General features: G+C 50.2%; 1 protein-coding gene across 1 annotated transcript; it reads right to left on the reverse strand.

The window, feature by feature from the left end:
* Positions 1 to 6278: 6278 nt before the first annotated feature.
* Positions 6279 to 7768, reverse strand: LOC141584111 (phospholipid phosphatase 2-like). Its single transcript, XM_074397057.1, has 2 exons — positions 7220 to 7768; positions 6279 to 6667 (listed from the first exon to the last, which is right to left on the reverse strand). The coding sequence occupies exons 1-2, from the start codon at positions 7520 to 7522 to the stop codon at positions 6386 to 6388; spliced, it is 585 nt and encodes a 194-aa protein (XP_074253158.1). The 5' UTR covers positions 7523 to 7768; the 3' UTR covers positions 6279 to 6385.
* Between the last annotated feature and the right edge of the window lie 8598 nt (positions 7769 to 16366).

Below are 16366 nucleotides of genomic sequence, written 5' to 3' on the forward strand. Positions count from 1 at the left end.
GTTTCACTCTTGTTACCCAGGCTGGAGTACAATGGTGCTATCTCGGCTCACCGCAACCTCCGCCTCCTGGGTTCAGGCAATTCTCCTGCCTCAGCCTCCTGAGTAGCTGGGATTATAGGCACGCACCACCATGCCCAGCTAATTTTTTGTATTTTTAGTAGAGACGGGGTTTCACCATGTTGACCAGGTTGGTCTCGATCTCTCCACCTCGTGATCCACCCGCCTCGGCCTCCCAAAGTGCTGGGATTACAGGCTTGAGCCACCGCGCCCGGCCCAGAGACTGTAATTTTAAATGCAAAACTATAAAAAATCTAAAAGAAAATCTATATGACATTGAGTTTGGTGTTGACTTGTAACATAAAACATCAAATGCCAATTCATGAAAATATTGATAACACAGACTTTATAAAACTAAGTATTCTACCGTGCAAAACTATTCAGAGAACAAAAAGACAAGAGAGATGTGAGAAGATAATTACAAAATACATACGTGATTTTAAAACTGGGTAAATATCTGAACAGATACCTAACCAAAGCAAATATACCGATAGTAGGCTGGGCATGGTGGCTCATGCCTGTCATCCCGCAACTTTCGAAGGCTTAGATGGGTAAATAATCTGAGGTCAGGAGTTCCAGACCAGCCTGGCCAACATGGCGAAACCCCATCTTTACTAAAAATACAAAAAATTAGCCAAGCGTGCTGGTGGGCACCTGTAATCCCAGCTACTTGGGAGGCTGAAGCAGGAGAATCACTTAAACATGGGAGCTAGAGGGTGCAATGAGCCAGTGTCGTGCCATTGCACTCCAACCTAGGTTACAGAGCAAGAAAGACTCCATCTCAAAAAAAAAAAATGTTAATAACATATCTGACACATGTTGATATGTTAATACGAGGGGAAACTAGTTTGGGTCTACACAGGAAATCTGCATTTTCCTCCCAATTTCAGTGTGAATCTAAAACCAATTTAAAATAAAACCATTATTTAAAAATTATAAATTTTTTTAAATATCTGCTTACTTATTTGTACTAATAATAAGTAGTAATTGACACTAACTACTACTTTTCAAAACAAGGGCATTCATGATGCTGCAAAGTAATTTATGCAAACATATATAATTTCAATGAAATACCTATTTTACAAGATTTATGTTAAAATAACACATCCATGTAAACATATTTATCGTATCTTTTTTCTTTTTTTTTTTTTTTTTTTGAGGCGGAGTTTCGCTCTTGTTACCCAGGCTGGAGTGCAATGGCACGATCTCGGCTCACCGCAACCTCCGCCTCCTGGGTTCAGGCAATTCTCCTGCCTCAGCCTCCTGAGTAGCTGGGATTACAGGCACGCACCACCATGCCCAGCTAATTTTTTGTATTTTTTTTAGTAGAGACGGGGTTTCACCATGTTGACCAGGATGGTCTCGATCTCTCGACCTCATGATCCACCCACCTCGGCCTCCCAAAGTGCTGGGATTACAGGCTTGAGCCACCGCGCCCGGCCCTATCGTATCTTTTTTCTTGTGGTATGGTTCACTCTCTAGGAAATCTGGTCACCTTAGAACCAAGGAAAGAATTCAGATTTTGGAGACTATTTCAATTACAGCAGGACGTTTTCAAAAATACAACTTTAAAAAAAAAAATTTCTTCCAATCGATGTGGTGACGTCATGCTCTCCCGGGCCGTGACCGATCCGTGGCGGGCGAGGGAAGGCCATTCATGGTGAATGGGACCGCTCTTCTCGCCCTGCCCGCGCGGGCCCCTTGCCTCTCTTCTCCCTGCCTGTAGGGTTTGCCTTGGGAGAGGCGTAGGGGTACAGAATCCGGCTTGACCTCGCTGTGCTTCCCCGATCCTCTGCCTGGCGGGGGCGGGGGCAGCGGGGTCATCTGACGCGGCAGGCATCCCTCGCTCTTGCCTCCTGTGGTTGTTGCCTTGCGGGGGCGGGCCCCTCTCCGCGGCGGTGGGGGGCTGTCCCGCCAGCCCCCAGTGCTGCCCTTGCCGGGGTGGTGTGAGCGTTGGCTCCGCTTGGGCCTTTGCGGTGCCCCTGGAGCGCTCCGGGCTGTCCCTCAGGTGCCCGAGGCCGAGCGGTGGTGCTGTTCCAGCCCCTGGGGCCCCCTCCTCCGGTTGCTGCCATGGGATCTGCGTGTGGGTCCTGAGGAGGAGCTCAGCTCGTCAGGGGGGTGTCGTCGAGGTGGTCAAGCAAGGTGTGCCCCTCCCGCGCAGGGTAAGGGGCGCGTCTGGTTTTCCTCCTCTTGCCAAAGACCACCCCTCCCTTTCCCAGGTGTCCCTGAGCACCTCCATGGGTGGCCCAATGAGGGGCGACCGGTTTATTAATTTAATTTATATATATTAAATAAAAAAAATTAAAATAGCAATTGATTGTGACTGAATCACTTATTATAATGAATGCTTCTCTTTGTTTTGTTTCCCAGCATTTCTTTTAGCTACAATACAACAAAAGCAAATATTTGCCATTGGAAAAAAATATTCAAAGGAAGACTGTAAAGGGAATTTGTGACCACAATTATTCAATGTTTCATGACAATGCTTTCTAATACTGAAAAATTTAAAGGGATAGTCAAAGTTATTCCCCCAAAGATGCTTTGAAGAAATCGATGAAACTAGAGAAACAAAAGTGGCAGGACAATCAATGCGACTTTAGATGTCACCGTGTCTTGTGAGAAAAAGTAATTTACCTTTAGAGGATCGCTAAGAATTACTGGAAGCCCAGACTCTGGAATGTATCTAAATTTAGTTGTCAATATCACTAGCAATGAATGTGATAAAAAGGGATCTCTGTTTTATTTGTGTAATACAATACCAATGCAGTATTTAACGCTCCAAGGAAAACAAGTTATACCTGAAATACAGTTGACAATATCAGAATCAAAATAAGTTTCCTGACCAGGCATGGTGGCTCACGCCTGTAATCCCAAGACTTTGAGAGGCCAAAGCAGGTGGATCACCAGAGGTCGGGAGCTCCAGACCCGCCTGACAAACACGGAGAAACCCCATCTCTACTAAAAATACAAAAATTACCCAGGCTTGGTGGTGCCTGCCGGTAATCCCAGCTACTGGGGAGGATGCGGCAAGACAATCGCTTAAACCAGGGAGGAGGCGGGTGTGCTGGGCCAAGATCACACCATTCCTCTGCCCTACTGTCTATGTAAAAATGCAACTTCACTGAACCAGACTAAATTGTATTCAGTGGAAGGCTGATCAAAAAATTCAGAAGAATGCAACTTTTGTTTTATCTACTTCTGACCTAGAACCACCCCCTACCCCGCCTTCCTACTTCCAGTTGTTCCACCTCACTGAACCAAATGACTTTACATCTTGCACATATTGATTGGTGTCTCTTGTCTCTCTAAAATATATAAAAGCAAGCTCTACCCTGACCACCTTGGGCCCATGTTGTCAGGACCTCCTGAGGCTGTGTCATGGGCATGTCCTTAACCTTGGCGAAATAAGCTTTCTACTTGACTGAGACCTGACTCAGATATTTTGGGATCACAATCCACAATCACCATGGTGTGACATTTGACTACAGCATTCAGTACAGAGATGAGCTATACAGGTATGGTATGTAGCCTGAAAGCAAGAAGCTATACCATATCACTTATGTGTGAAGGGGGCTACACCATCCAGGTTTTATAAGGACACTCGATGGTGTTTGCACAAAGATGAAATCACTAAGGACACATTTCTCAGACAGTATCCACATTGTTAGGAGATGCTTGAGTGTACTTTAATTGGTTAAAGCCTAGGAGGAAAAAAAAGCAACTGAACTCCTGTGATGGTTTCATAACAAAGCTTAATAGAGTTAACATATTTCATCTAATCTAAGATGCTAATAATTAACAGACATTATTTTATGCAACATCACAAATAGGCTGCCAATTAAACTGACTTTCTGAATGACAACAAAAATGTGAACTTACTTTTATTAATGCCAGGAAAATAAAATGAAAATGAATTATGGTTTTGATATGTTAAAGCAAAAAAGGAGGAAGCCGTTAGCCTGAGGTCTTGCCTAAGCAAACAGAAACCAAACTTCGAGGCATGCAAACTGACTTAAAAACATGAATAAACCAATTAGTCAATAACCAAAAGCCCAGCGGCCAGCTGGCTGTATGACTATTTACACTGAGGGAACCATCCCCACAACCGGCGGTCGCCCAGCTGGAGCCCATGAGAAACCTCACTCAGCTGTCTCCGCTAAGAGCTCGAAGCCCCAAGCCCTGTTTTCCGTTCTGGTGCTTCAGGTGTGATTCATGCATCATTCCTTCCTTCAAGTTTGCCTAAAATTTTTCTAACCCCTGTATCCTAACCCCTAACTGGTAACCCCAAACTCTAACCCTATCCGCTAGCCCTAATCCTCACCCTAAACCCTAACCATACGTTGGTTTCTACGTTTGCACTGATATGTCCATGTTGAGTATTGAAACTGCGGTACTGGCAGGGCCGCATGACTAGTGCGGATTTTATAGTAACATGTTTGGACTGAGGCCTTGCATTAGCATTAGGTGTTTCCTACCTGAGCACTGGGCTTATTGTATCCGTATTTCAGAGGCCATATCTGCCTCAGGAACGCTCCATTTGTCTTCTGAGGCTGCTGGGTGCACCTCACACCGCAGCCGCCTGGCCTTGGGTGGGAGAACCCAGGTGCGCAGGGTTCAGAGGGGCTTTTCGTGTCCAGTTTCCCACACAGAGCTCTTCGTACTAGTCTCTGACCCTCAGCAGTCAGGAATGCAAACAGGAAGGATTTTACTCACCCTGGACATGGCCCAGAGTTGTCCCAAACCGAGGCTGTGCCCACTGCATCTGTGCCATGGAGAACGCAGCTCTGCAGATTGCCGTGACGCGATGCACGCCGGCGACCTGACGCCCACTGAAAAGGCACGCTCGGGCGCCCCCGGCTGGTGGCCAGGCGGTGGGAGCCCTCTTGCTCATGGTCCTGTGTCTGCACCCCCCTGATGGCAGCTGGGGCCACCACAAGCCCCTCTTGCTGTAAGAACCCCACCCCAAGGTGTGTGCTGAGGAGGACGCAGTTCCACCCTCACAATGCCCCCCAGTTCTATAAGGAGGAGAATGCACCTCTGCAGACCGCTGTGACTCAATGCACGCTGGTGGTGTGACACGATGCACACCGGTGGAGGAGCCTCAAGAATCTGAAAGGTGGGTGTGGGGGCCCCTACTGGGGGCCTGCACTGCAGGGCCCTCTTGCTCACGATGCTGTGCCCACGCCCCCTTCTGGCTAGGTCCACTGCAGGGCCCTCTGACAGTGTGGTGACCGGCATCACCTGCTGGCAGCTGGAGCCCTGCAGGGCCCTCTTGCTCAGTATAGTGGCAATATGCCCGCTGCTGGCAAACAGGGCAGTGCTACATCCTCTTGCTCACAGTGTGGTGCCTGTGCTGCTGGGCACTCTTACTCTCGGTGTAGTGGGGTCACGCCCCCGGCTGGCCGCTGGGGCACTGCAAGACCCTCTTGCCCATAGTGTCCTGGCAACACTCCCGTGATGGCAACTAGAGCACTGCAGGGTTCTCTTGCTCATGGTGTGGTATTCGCTGGGATTACAAGCGTGTGCCACCATGCCTGGCTAATTTTGTATTTTTAGTAGAGACAGGATTTCTCCATGTTGGCCAGGCTGGTCTCGAACTCCCAACCTCAGGTAATCTGCCCGCCCCAGCCTCCCAAAGTGCGGGGATTATGGGCATGAGCCACCTAGCTCGGCCTAATTTTTTGATTTGTCGTAGACATGGGGTTTTGCCATATTGCCAATGCTGCGGGGTTTCCTTCTGATGAGATGAAAATATTCTGGAATTAGGTAGAGGAGATGGCTGTACAGCATTGTGAATGTACTAAAAATGAACTGTACACATTAAAATGGAAGAAATGGTGACTTATACAAATTATATTTTGATTTATTTATTTATTTATTCTGGTCTGACATTACCCTAGGCTTGTCAGTCAATATTTTGATTTTTTTTAAAAGGACAACGATGAGTTGAAACGTTTAAGGACCTATCAGTAGAAATGGTAAGAAGACAGCGCATGGCTGGGCGCGGAGGCTCACGCCTGTAATCCTAGCCCTTTGGGAGGCCAAGGTGGGTGGATCACCTGTGGTCAGGAATTCAAGACCAGCCTGGCCACCATGGTGAAAACCCATCTTTAAAAAAAAAAAAAAAAGAAGAAGACAGTGCAGAAGAGGGCAGGGCTGAGACTCAAGGGAGACAGCACGCTCCCCACGGCCTCCTGCCATCTGCGGGGCGCCTGGAGCCCTGAGGCCTCGCTCCTGCCTGACCACCTGCCTGCTGGCTGCTAACCATCTGGCTTCTCCGGCTTCTTCAGCTCCCACTGCCCCCAGAGTGAAGGCTGCTTGTCCACACTCACCTGGCCTCGGTGATGCCAGCAGCGTTTCCCCTGCACACGCTCTCCAGCTGCACGTAGACCGAGCACTTGACCCAGCTCCACTCGGGGTCACAGATGGCCAGGAAGTTGGGGTGCAGGTGGCCGATCGTGTACTTGGCCAGGTCCGTCAGAGACTGGCTCACAGCCGCCCCGAAGAGGAAGGTTCCCAGCACCTTGTACACGGCAGCCACGTAATTATTGAAGTCAGAGCAGGAATAGAGCCAGTCTGTGGGCACCAGGTAGGCTTCTCCTGCCGAGACCTGCGTGTGGGGCAGCCACAGTGACCAGAGGGGGTCCTGGTCAGCCCATGGGCCCTTAGTGGGCCTCAGTCCTCCCCACGGGCCTCCCCAAGGCTGCTGCAGAGCTGGAGACTCTAAAGGTGCCCTAGCTGGGCTCGGTGGCTCACACCTGCCAGCCCAGCACTGTGGGAGGCTGAGGCGGGAGGATCACCTGAGGCCAGGCATTAAAGACCAGCCTGACCAACATGGTGAAACCTGTGTCTACTAAAAATACGAAAATTAGCAGCTTGTAGTCCCAGCTACTGGGGAGAGTGAGGCAAGAGAATCACTTGAACCCAGGAGGCGGAGGTTACAGTGAACGGAGATCCTGCCATTGCACTCCAGCCTGGGCAACAAGAGCAAAACTCCGTCTCAAAACACAAAAGGGGGTTCCTATTACCCACAAGTACCACTCAGGGCAAGGCTGTGTCCCCCAGCCCCCCACAGACCTCCAGGCCACCCCCATCAGGAACCCAGGGTTAGGCTGCCCCATCCCGCCTCCCTCCCTGTCCCTCTGAACCCCTCCTGCCTTACAAGGATGATGGTGGCCATGATGGTGACCCCAGCCATGAGCCCAAGGGTGATGGTGTCTGGATGACAGGGGTACCGGATGGAGTCATCCCCACAGTCAAATCCTCGGTTATACAGGGTGTTCACCAGCGACAGGACAGCGAAGGACAGAAAGGCTGGAGGGGGAGAAGGGCCTGGGAGCTGTGAGGTTCTCAAACCAGCTGGGCCATGGGGCCCCCACACCCGCCTTGGCCTCGAGGCCTCCCACCAACAAGGAAGAGCTTTTCTCACAGCACGTGGGAGGCCCAAGTGACACTCCTTTCCCATCACCCTCAGATGAGCACGAACTCCCCAGGCCCTCTCCCCGTCACACCCTCCCTCTGCTCCTTGAAAAAACTGGGCAAGGCCGGGCGCGGTGGCTCAAGCCTGTAATCCCAGCACTTTGGGAGGCCGAGGCGGGTGGATCACAAGGTCAAGAGATCAAGACCATCCTGGTCAACATGGTGAAACCTCATCTCGACTAAAAACACAAAAAAATCAGCTGGGCATGGTGGCGCGTGCCTGTAATCCCAGCTACTCAGGAGGCTGAGGCAGAAGAATTGCCTGAACCCAGGAGGCGGAGGTTACAGTGAGCAGAGACCCTGCCATTGCACTCCAGCCTGGGGAACAAGAGCAAAACTCCATCTCAAAAAAAAAAAAAGAAAAGAAAAAAACAGGCAAACACTCACCTCTGGGCCTTTGCACAGGGACTTCTCTCTGCCCAAAATATCTTATTTTTATTTTTAAAAGTAGAGACAGGGGTCTGATGCCAGTCACAAACTCCCAGGCTAGAGCGACCCCCAGCCTCAGCCTCCCAAAGTGCCGAGATTACAGGTGTGAGACAACGTGCCAGGCACCAAAGTGACTCCCACTTCCACTCAGTTTCATCTCCCCTCCCGGCTGTCCCCACCAGCGTCCCTCTCACAAAAGGAAAGGTCTGTTTAGCCGTGCATGGTGGCACGTGCCTGTAATCCAGCTACTTGGGAGGCTGAGGCAGAAAAATTGCTTGAAACCGGAAAATGGAAGTTGCAGTGAGCCAGGATCGTGCCACTACACTCCAGCCTGGCAACAGAGCGAGACTCTGTCTCAATTTATTAAACGAAAATAAATAAATAAATAAATAAAAATAAAAGGGAAGGTCTGCTCTTTCTCCCTATTGCCCCATGTGGAATTACGCAGTCACCTGTGGGACACTGGACTTAATCTCCCTGCCTCCACCTGCCAGCACCAGAAGTCTATCGTGTTCAGGACAGAGACCCTGGAGGCTGCTCAGAGCCTGGCCAGGGCAGATGTTTAATAAACATCTGTTAAAACAGGCAGGACTAATTTCAACCTAAGAGCTGGCCAGAGAAGTCAGGAAAAGGCAAAAGCAGGGGCACAGCAGAGGTGCCTTCATGCTCACCCCTGCCCGCCACTGACCCTCGTGCCAGGGCACATGCCAGCCACACGGTGACTCAGGGACAAAAGGCACATTCTTGTCAATTCCACACTTGCGGAAGGTGTCACATAGCACTGGGGCTCCCGGGGCCCTGCTGAGCTGAGGGTGGCCAGGGAAGCCGGAGTCAGCTACAGAGGGCAGGGGTCGGGGCAGCTCCCTGTTCCACGCAGCAGCTGCACAGCAAAAGCACAGGGTGTCTACCCCAGAGAATAACGAAGGCAGGGCGTCTTTGGCCCAGCAGGGCAAGGACAAAAAAGGGTGGCTCTTCTGAATTCTGAGAGTCTGAGGAGGGACAGGGAGCCTCACACTCCTCTCTGCATGCCAGCTGCAAGGGTCCTAGGACACAGCACACATTCGATGCTGGCTGAGTCTGGAAAAATAAAGCAGTGAAGACAGCAGAGGTCTGCCTCACAGGGCAGAAAAGGCGGAGGGAATGCAGAACAGAACGGGCAGCGCAGGTGCCCAGAGCCGGGACGGTGCCTGGAGAAGCGAGCGCTGGGGCAGAGGGGGCTGCGCTGTAAGAGCCCGGCTTTTGCTGGGGCGCAGGCGTGGCTGGCGCCGCTGTGAGTGACGGCAGAGACCAGGGAGGAGGCTCCTGCAATTGCACCGCAGTGGACGGCTGGGGTCACAGGCCGCTGACAGCGAACACCAGCCCCTCCCCGCAGCTCTCAGCAGGCGGAGGCTCACACCGGTTGGCCTCCGTTTCCGACCTCCCTGCCCCAGTAACTCCAGCTAGATACTCAGACACCCCCATGACAACCGGCCCCGGGCTTGCCTCTGCCTGGAAAGCTCACCCTGGGGTCCCCGGAACAGGCACCTTCTCTTCCTTTGACCCCCGGGAGCCTTCCCGCCCTCACACTGCCCGCACAGCCCCATCTGGAACCTGTGGTCTGCACTGTGACGGGCCGCAGCTTCCAGATGGAGATGCCCTCGGCCTGGCCACCACCCCTGGCACGCAGCAGCCACACCCAACCCCGCCCCGGCGGCACCTCCTGGCTGTGCGGCCTCCAGCAGGCGACTCTGTGAGGCTGCACCTCCCTCACAGGCCGTTTACGGAACCGTTTCGGTTATCTGCATGCTGCTGAGGGCCTGGCTGCCAGAAAGTGCCACACACATGTTTAAGTACCTGACAGCACAGCTGCTCAGGACATGGCACCCAGGGCTGACAGACACCCCACGGAGACCTCGTGCTGTCCCTTAGCCCCCCCAACAGGGGTCTACTTCGGAGTTCAGAGGGCTTGGCCAGAGAACCAGGAAACGCGCTGAGGAGGAGCGCCCCCCCGCCCCCCCCCACGGTGACAGATCCGCGAGGCCATTGTCCCTTCAGCCACAGAGCAAACACTTGGCCTTTGTTTCCGGGACCCTGGCGGGAGGCCTTGGGGCGCTGCTTCCCCCATCTGGCCCAATAACCCACAGGACAGGTTTCGGACTCCCGAGGTCCCGAAGCCCGGGACTCAGCTTTTCTCTCCAAGTGACTCCCCCGCCCAAGGTGCAGGGGTTCGAATCCCACCGACGCACTGGGCCTATGCCTATCTATTTATTATATTACTTTTGAGACGGAGTTTCCTTCTCGTTGTCCATGCTGGAGTGCAATCTCAGCTCACTGCAACCTCTGCTTCCCAGGTTGAAGCAATTCTTCTGCCTCGGCCTCCCAAGTAGCTGAGATTGTAGGCACATGCCACCATGTTTGTCTAATTTTGTATTTTTAGTAGAGGTGTGGTTTCTGCATGTTGGTCAGGCTGGTCTTGAACTCCTGACCTCAAGTGATCCACCCGCCTCAGCCTCCCAAAGTGCTGGGATTACAGGCATGAGCCACCTCACCTGTCCACTATGCCTATCTCATTGTATTTCTAAAAGGAGAGGGAAAAGAAATAATTGCATTTCCATCCTCACAGTAACTCCATAAAGGAGATAATATCATTTACCTTTTACAAATGTGAAACAAAACCTCCAGCTTTTTTTTTTTTCTGAGACGGTGTCTCACTTTGAAGCCCAAGCTTGAGTGGCATGACCTTGGCTCACTGCAGTCTTGACCTCCAGGACTCAAGTGATCCTCCCACTTTAGCCTCCTGAGTAGCTGGGACTACAGGGGGACGCTGCCACACCTGGAAAAATTTTTGAAATTTTTTTTAGAGACGGGGTCTTGTTATGTTGCCCAGGCTGCTCTCAAACTCCTGGGCTCAAGCAATCCTCCCACATCGACCTCCCAAGGTGCTGGGATTACAGGCATGGTCGCTCCAACTTTTTTTTTTTTCCCAAGGCCACATTAAGTTGTCAGCGGCTGAGTCAAAAGAGTCCTGGGGTCTGCTGACTCCTACTTCAGTGTTTCTTCAGCTAGACTACAGCCACTGTCATTCCTGGAAGTTGTCTGACAGTGGACTGAGATGGATTATTTGGGTGTGTAGCACAAACAGAGGAACATCTCTTAGGAGACTGAACCCTGAAGTTCTGATGGGGCCAGCATGTATTCTGGGGAAAGGTTCCATAGCTCCCATCCATGACCAGTGGATAGGAATTAGGTACCAGGCGTGGTGGCTCACGCCTGGAATCCCAGCACTTTGGGAGGCTGAGGTGGGTGGATCACTAGGTCAGTTCAAGACCAGCCTGGCCAATATGGTGAAACCCCATCTCTACTAAAACTACAAAAATTAGCTGGGCCTGGTGGTGGGTGCTTCTAATTCCAGCTACTCAGGAGGCTGAGGCAGCAGAATCATTCGAACCCAGGAGGTGGAGATTGCAGTGAGCCGAGATTGCGCCACTGCACTCCAGCCTGGGTGACAAAACAACACTCAGTCTAAAAAACGAAAATGCTGGGCATTGGCCAGGTGCAGTGTGATGGCACACATCTGCCTGCTGTGGCAGGCAGATCACTTGAGGTCAGGAGTTCCAGACCAGCCTGACCTACATGGTGAAAGCCCATCTCTACTAAAAATATGAAAATTAGCTGGGTGTGGTGGCAGATGCCTATAATTCCACCTACTCAGAGTGCTGAGGCAGGAGAATTGCATTAACCTGGGAGGCAGAGTTTGCAATGAGCTGAGATCATGCCACTGTACTCCAGCCTGGGCGACAGAGCAAGACTTCATCTCAAAAAAGAAAAAAAGTTGGGTGTGGTGGTGTGTGGTCTCAGCTACTTAGGAGGCTGCAGTGTGCAGATCACTTGAGCCCAGAAATTTGAGGCTTCAGGGAGCTATGGTGGAGTCACTGCACTCCAGACTGGGTGACAAAATGAGGCCCCTATTTCTAAAAAACTAATTTAAAAAATTAACAAAATAAGAGAGACAATAGGATAGTATTCATCACCAATAAGAGATCAATCACATCACCCACTGAATATTGCTAACATGATCAAACTCTAATCTAATGGGGTGAGCATAAATCCAGCTGCAAATATGCCACAAATACAAAAGACAGAAAATGGGTTCACCTGCACCAGGGAAATCCAGACTTTGAGAAATGTTACAGGCTCAACAGTGTGGAGTCTTCCAAAATCCATAGAAAAGAAAAGGGATAGGCCAGGCAAGGAGGCTCACGCCTGTAATCCCAGCACTTTGGGAGGCCAAGGTGGGCAGATCACAAGGTCAGGAGTTTGAGACCAGCCAGACAACATGGAGAAACCCCATCTCTACCAAAAATACCAAAATTAGCCAGGTGTGGTAGCACATGCCTGTAATACCAGCTATTCAGGAGGCTGAAGCAAGAGAATCACTTGAACCTGGGAGTTGGAGGTTGCAGTGAACTGAGATTGTGCCATTGCACTCTGGCCTGGGTGACAGAGCAAGACTGTCTCAAAAAAAAAAAATAAATAATGGAAAAGGAATAGAGGAGAAACTTGTAGATTTTGTCTTTTTTAAAATTTTAGTTTTTGGCCAAGCACGGTTGTTCACACCTGTGATCCCAATCTTTGCACTTTGAGAGACTGAGGTGGGCAGATCACCTGAGGTCAGGAGTTTGAGGACAGCCAGGCCAACATGGTGAAACCCCGGCTCTATTAAAAGTACAAAAATTAGCTGGGCATGGTCCCATGTGCCTGTAATCTCAGCTACTTGGGAGGATGAAACAGAAGAATGACTTGAACCCAGGAGGCGAAGGTTGCAGTGAGGTGAGATCACACCACTGTACTGCAGCCTGGGTAGAGTTAAAAAAAAAAAGAAGCCGGGTGCGGTGGCTCAAGCCTGTAATCCCAGCACTTTGGGAGGCTGAGGCGGGTGGATCACGAGGTCGAGAGATCGAGACCATCCTGGTCAACATGGTGAAACCCTGTCTCTACTAAAAACACAAAAAAATTAGCTGGGCATGGTGGCACATGCCTGTAATTCCAGCTACTCAGGAGGCTGAGGCAGGAGAATTGCTTGAACCCAGGAGGCGGAGGTTGCGGTGAGCCGAAATCGCGCCATTGCACTCTAGCCTGGGTAACGAGCGAAACTCCATCTCAAAAAAAAAAAAAAAAAAAAAAAAAAAAAAGAAGAAAATTAGGTTTTGTAGAGACAGAAGTCTCCCTGTGTTGTCCAGGTTGGTTTCAAACCTCTGAACGTAAATGATCCTATCACTTCAGGATTACAGGTGTGAGGACTCACCCAGCCAACAAACTTGGGAGATTGAAAGAGGCTTAAAAGACATAACAATGCTGGGGAACAGTTATGGGCTAGAGATGCATACTAGGACATCTACTCTAAAGAAACACAAAGACACCACGTGTGGTGGCTCACACCTGTAACACCAAACACTTTGGGAGGCCGAGAAGGGAGGATCGCTTGTGCCCAGGAGTTTGGGACCAGCCTGGCAACATAGTAAGACCCTGTGTCTACAGGGAAAAAAAAAAAAAAAAAAAAAGCTTTTTTAAAATTAACCAGGAATGGTGGTGCATGCCTATAGTCCCAGCTACTCAGGAGGCTGAGGGGAGACGATCACTTGAGCCCAAGAGGTCAAGGCTGCAGTGAGCCATGATCACACCACTGCACTCCAGCCTGGGTGACTGAGCAAGAACCTGCCTCAAAAAAAAGACGAACAGAAAGAAGCAATTACTGTGAATGTCAGGGTTGCGGAACACTTCTGAAGAGAAGGGAGGGGCTCACATTGTGCCCATCTCCAGCCCCTTCTCGAAGTACAGAGTCTAGTGGGGAAGACAGCAGCACAAGTGGAGATTCAGGCCACAACACCAGGAAGTTCCCTTCCACCTTCCCGCCTCCCTGCCCTTTCCTTTGGGGAACGGGAGCATGATTTTCTTTCTTATTTGCATTTCTAACTAGATAGAGCTTCTGATGGGAGAATTCATATACAGGATGTATAGCAACAACATCCACAGCCAGCTGGAATTGACGGCTTTTTTGATACCCCAGTCAGGCACATCCCGGATTCCTCTGCTAAGTACATCTGGATGTTGCAGCTGTCCAGGATTCTCAGCCACATGCTCGGTGCCCACTCCCAGATCCTGGAAATCCCCTGACATTGCCCCCAAAAGGAGAGACACTCACTCACAATTCTGCATACAAATTGTCTCTATGTGTATTTTTTTTCTTTTCTTCTTATTTTTTTTTTTTTTTTTTTGAGAAAGAGTCACTCTGTTGATCAGACTGTAGTCCAATGGTGTGATCTCAGCTCACTGCAACCTCCAACTCCCAGGCTCAAGCAGCTCTCCTGCCTCAGCCCCCAAGTAGCTGGAGTTACAGGCACCTGCAACCATGCCTGGCTAATTTTGTATTTTTAGTGGAAACGGTTTCACCATATTGGTCAGGCTGGTCTTGAACTCCTGGTCTCAAGTGATCTGCTATCCTAGGCCTCCTAAAACGTTGGAATTAAAGGCATGAGCCACCATGCCCGGCCATTTCTTTGTCACCCCCTTAGGCCAGCTTCTGCATGTTTGGGCTTGATGAGGCTGTGGCTGTCCAGCTGGCTGCCTGTCATCTTTAATCTCTGTGTCTCCTCGATTCTTCTCAGCTGCCCACAAATTCATTTTCTTTTCTTTCTTTTGTTTTTTTCTTGAGATGGAGTTTTGCTCTGTCACCCAGGCTGAAGTGCAATGGCATGATCTCAGCTCATTGCAACCTCTGCCTCCCATGTTGGAGCAATTTTCCTGCCTCAGCCTCCCAAGTAGCTGGGACTACAGACACGTGCCACCATGCCGGGCTGTTTTGTATTTTTAGTAAGATAGGGTTTCATCATGTTGGTCAGGCTGGTCTCAAACTCCTGACCTCAGGTGATCCACCCACCTCGACCTCCCAAAGTGCTGGGATTACAGGCATAAGCCACAGTGCCCGGCCTCAGTTTTTAAACTCAGCCTGAGTGAGCTTCTCTCGCTAGCAGCTGAGAGCTCTGACCCCTACGGCCTTCTCCCACCCAGCAGGAGGTGTTTGGATGTTTCTGGATCTAAAATCCAAGTGTCTAAGCCTACCAGTAGTTCCGAGTGCAGATGGTCACACAACTTTTTGACTTTACAATGGCACAAAAATGATCACATTCAGTAGAAACTCTGCTTCCAGTACCGATACAATATGTCTGTTTTTCACTGTTAGTATAGTATTCAATAAATTGCATGAGGGCCAGGCACAGTGGCTCATGCCCTTAATCCCAGTACTTCAGAAGCCTGAGGTGGGAGGATCGCTGGAACCCAGGAGTTTGAGACCAGCCTGGGAACATAGTGACACCCCGTCTCTATAGAAAAGATAAAAATTAGCCACATGAAATTGTGTGCACCTGTAGTCCCATCTACTTGGGAGGCCGAGGCAGGAGGAATCATTTGAGCCCAGGAGATTGAGGCTGCAGTGAGCTATAACCATGCCACTGCACTCCAACCTGGGTAACAGAGCAGGACCTCATCTCTTAAAAATAAAAAATTTTGGCTTATGCCTGTAATCCCAGCACTTTGGGAGGCTGACGTTGCTGGATCACGACGAGGTTAGGAGTTCAAGACCAGCATGACCAACACAGTAAAACCCCATCTCTACAAAAAATACAAAAATTAGCTGGGTGTGGTGGCATGCACCTGTAATCTCAACTCCAGAGGCTGAGGCAGGAGAATTGCTTAGAACCTGGGAGGTGGAAGTAGCAGTGAGCCGAGATTGCACCATTGTACTCTAGCCTAGGAGACAGAGAAAGACTCGGTCTCATAATAAATAAATAAGTAAATAAAAATTTAAAAGTAGGTAAACTATTGCTTCACGAGGACAGCATTTCTGTTTGGGATGATGAGAAAGTATAGAAACAGATGGTAGTGATTGTTGCACAATATTGTAAAGCTACCAAACGCCACTGAATTGTACACTTAAAGGTGGTACATTTATCCAAGTTTATTATCTATTTCTACAAACATTCACGAAGGCTGGACCCCTGAAATGTCAAAGTCATGATCCAAGGTGGGGAAGGGTGAGTGGGTTTTGTTCTCCTTTTAGTACTGCTCGGTTTGTTCTCAACCTGAAGTCAGCTGGGCTAACATCCAATGCTTGGTAGGGTAGGTGTATTACATGCATTTGCGGGCCGGGTAGGGTGGCTCACACATGTAATCCCTACACTTTGAGAGGCTGAGGTGGGCAGACTGCCTAAGCTCAGGAGCTCAAGACCAGCCTGGGCAACATGGTGAAACCCCGTCTCTACTAAAAATACAAAAATTAGCTTGGCGTGGTAGGGTGCTTGTAGTCCCAGCTACCCGGTAAGCTGAGGCAGGAGAATCACTTGAACCCGGGAGGCAGAGGTTGCAG

This window comes from Saimiri boliviensis, chromosome 4, assembly GCF_048565385.1.
Source record: "Saimiri boliviensis isolate mSaiBol1 chromosome 4, mSaiBol1.pri, whole genome shotgun sequence".
Classification (NCBI taxonomy): Eukaryota; Metazoa; Chordata; class Mammalia; order Primates; family Cebidae; genus Saimiri; species Saimiri boliviensis.

Excerpts from the sequence above, each read along its gene's own strand:
- LOC141584111 (XM_074397057.1), bottom strand. The coding sequence starts at position 7,522 with ATGGGAAAGGAGTGTCACTTGGGCCTCCCACGTGCTGTGAGAAAAGCT. Across the intron at positions 6,668-7,219 it reads TCATGGCCACCATCATCCTT|GTCTCGGCAGGAGAAGCCTA; the intron begins GTAAGGCAGGAG and ends CCCCACACGCAG.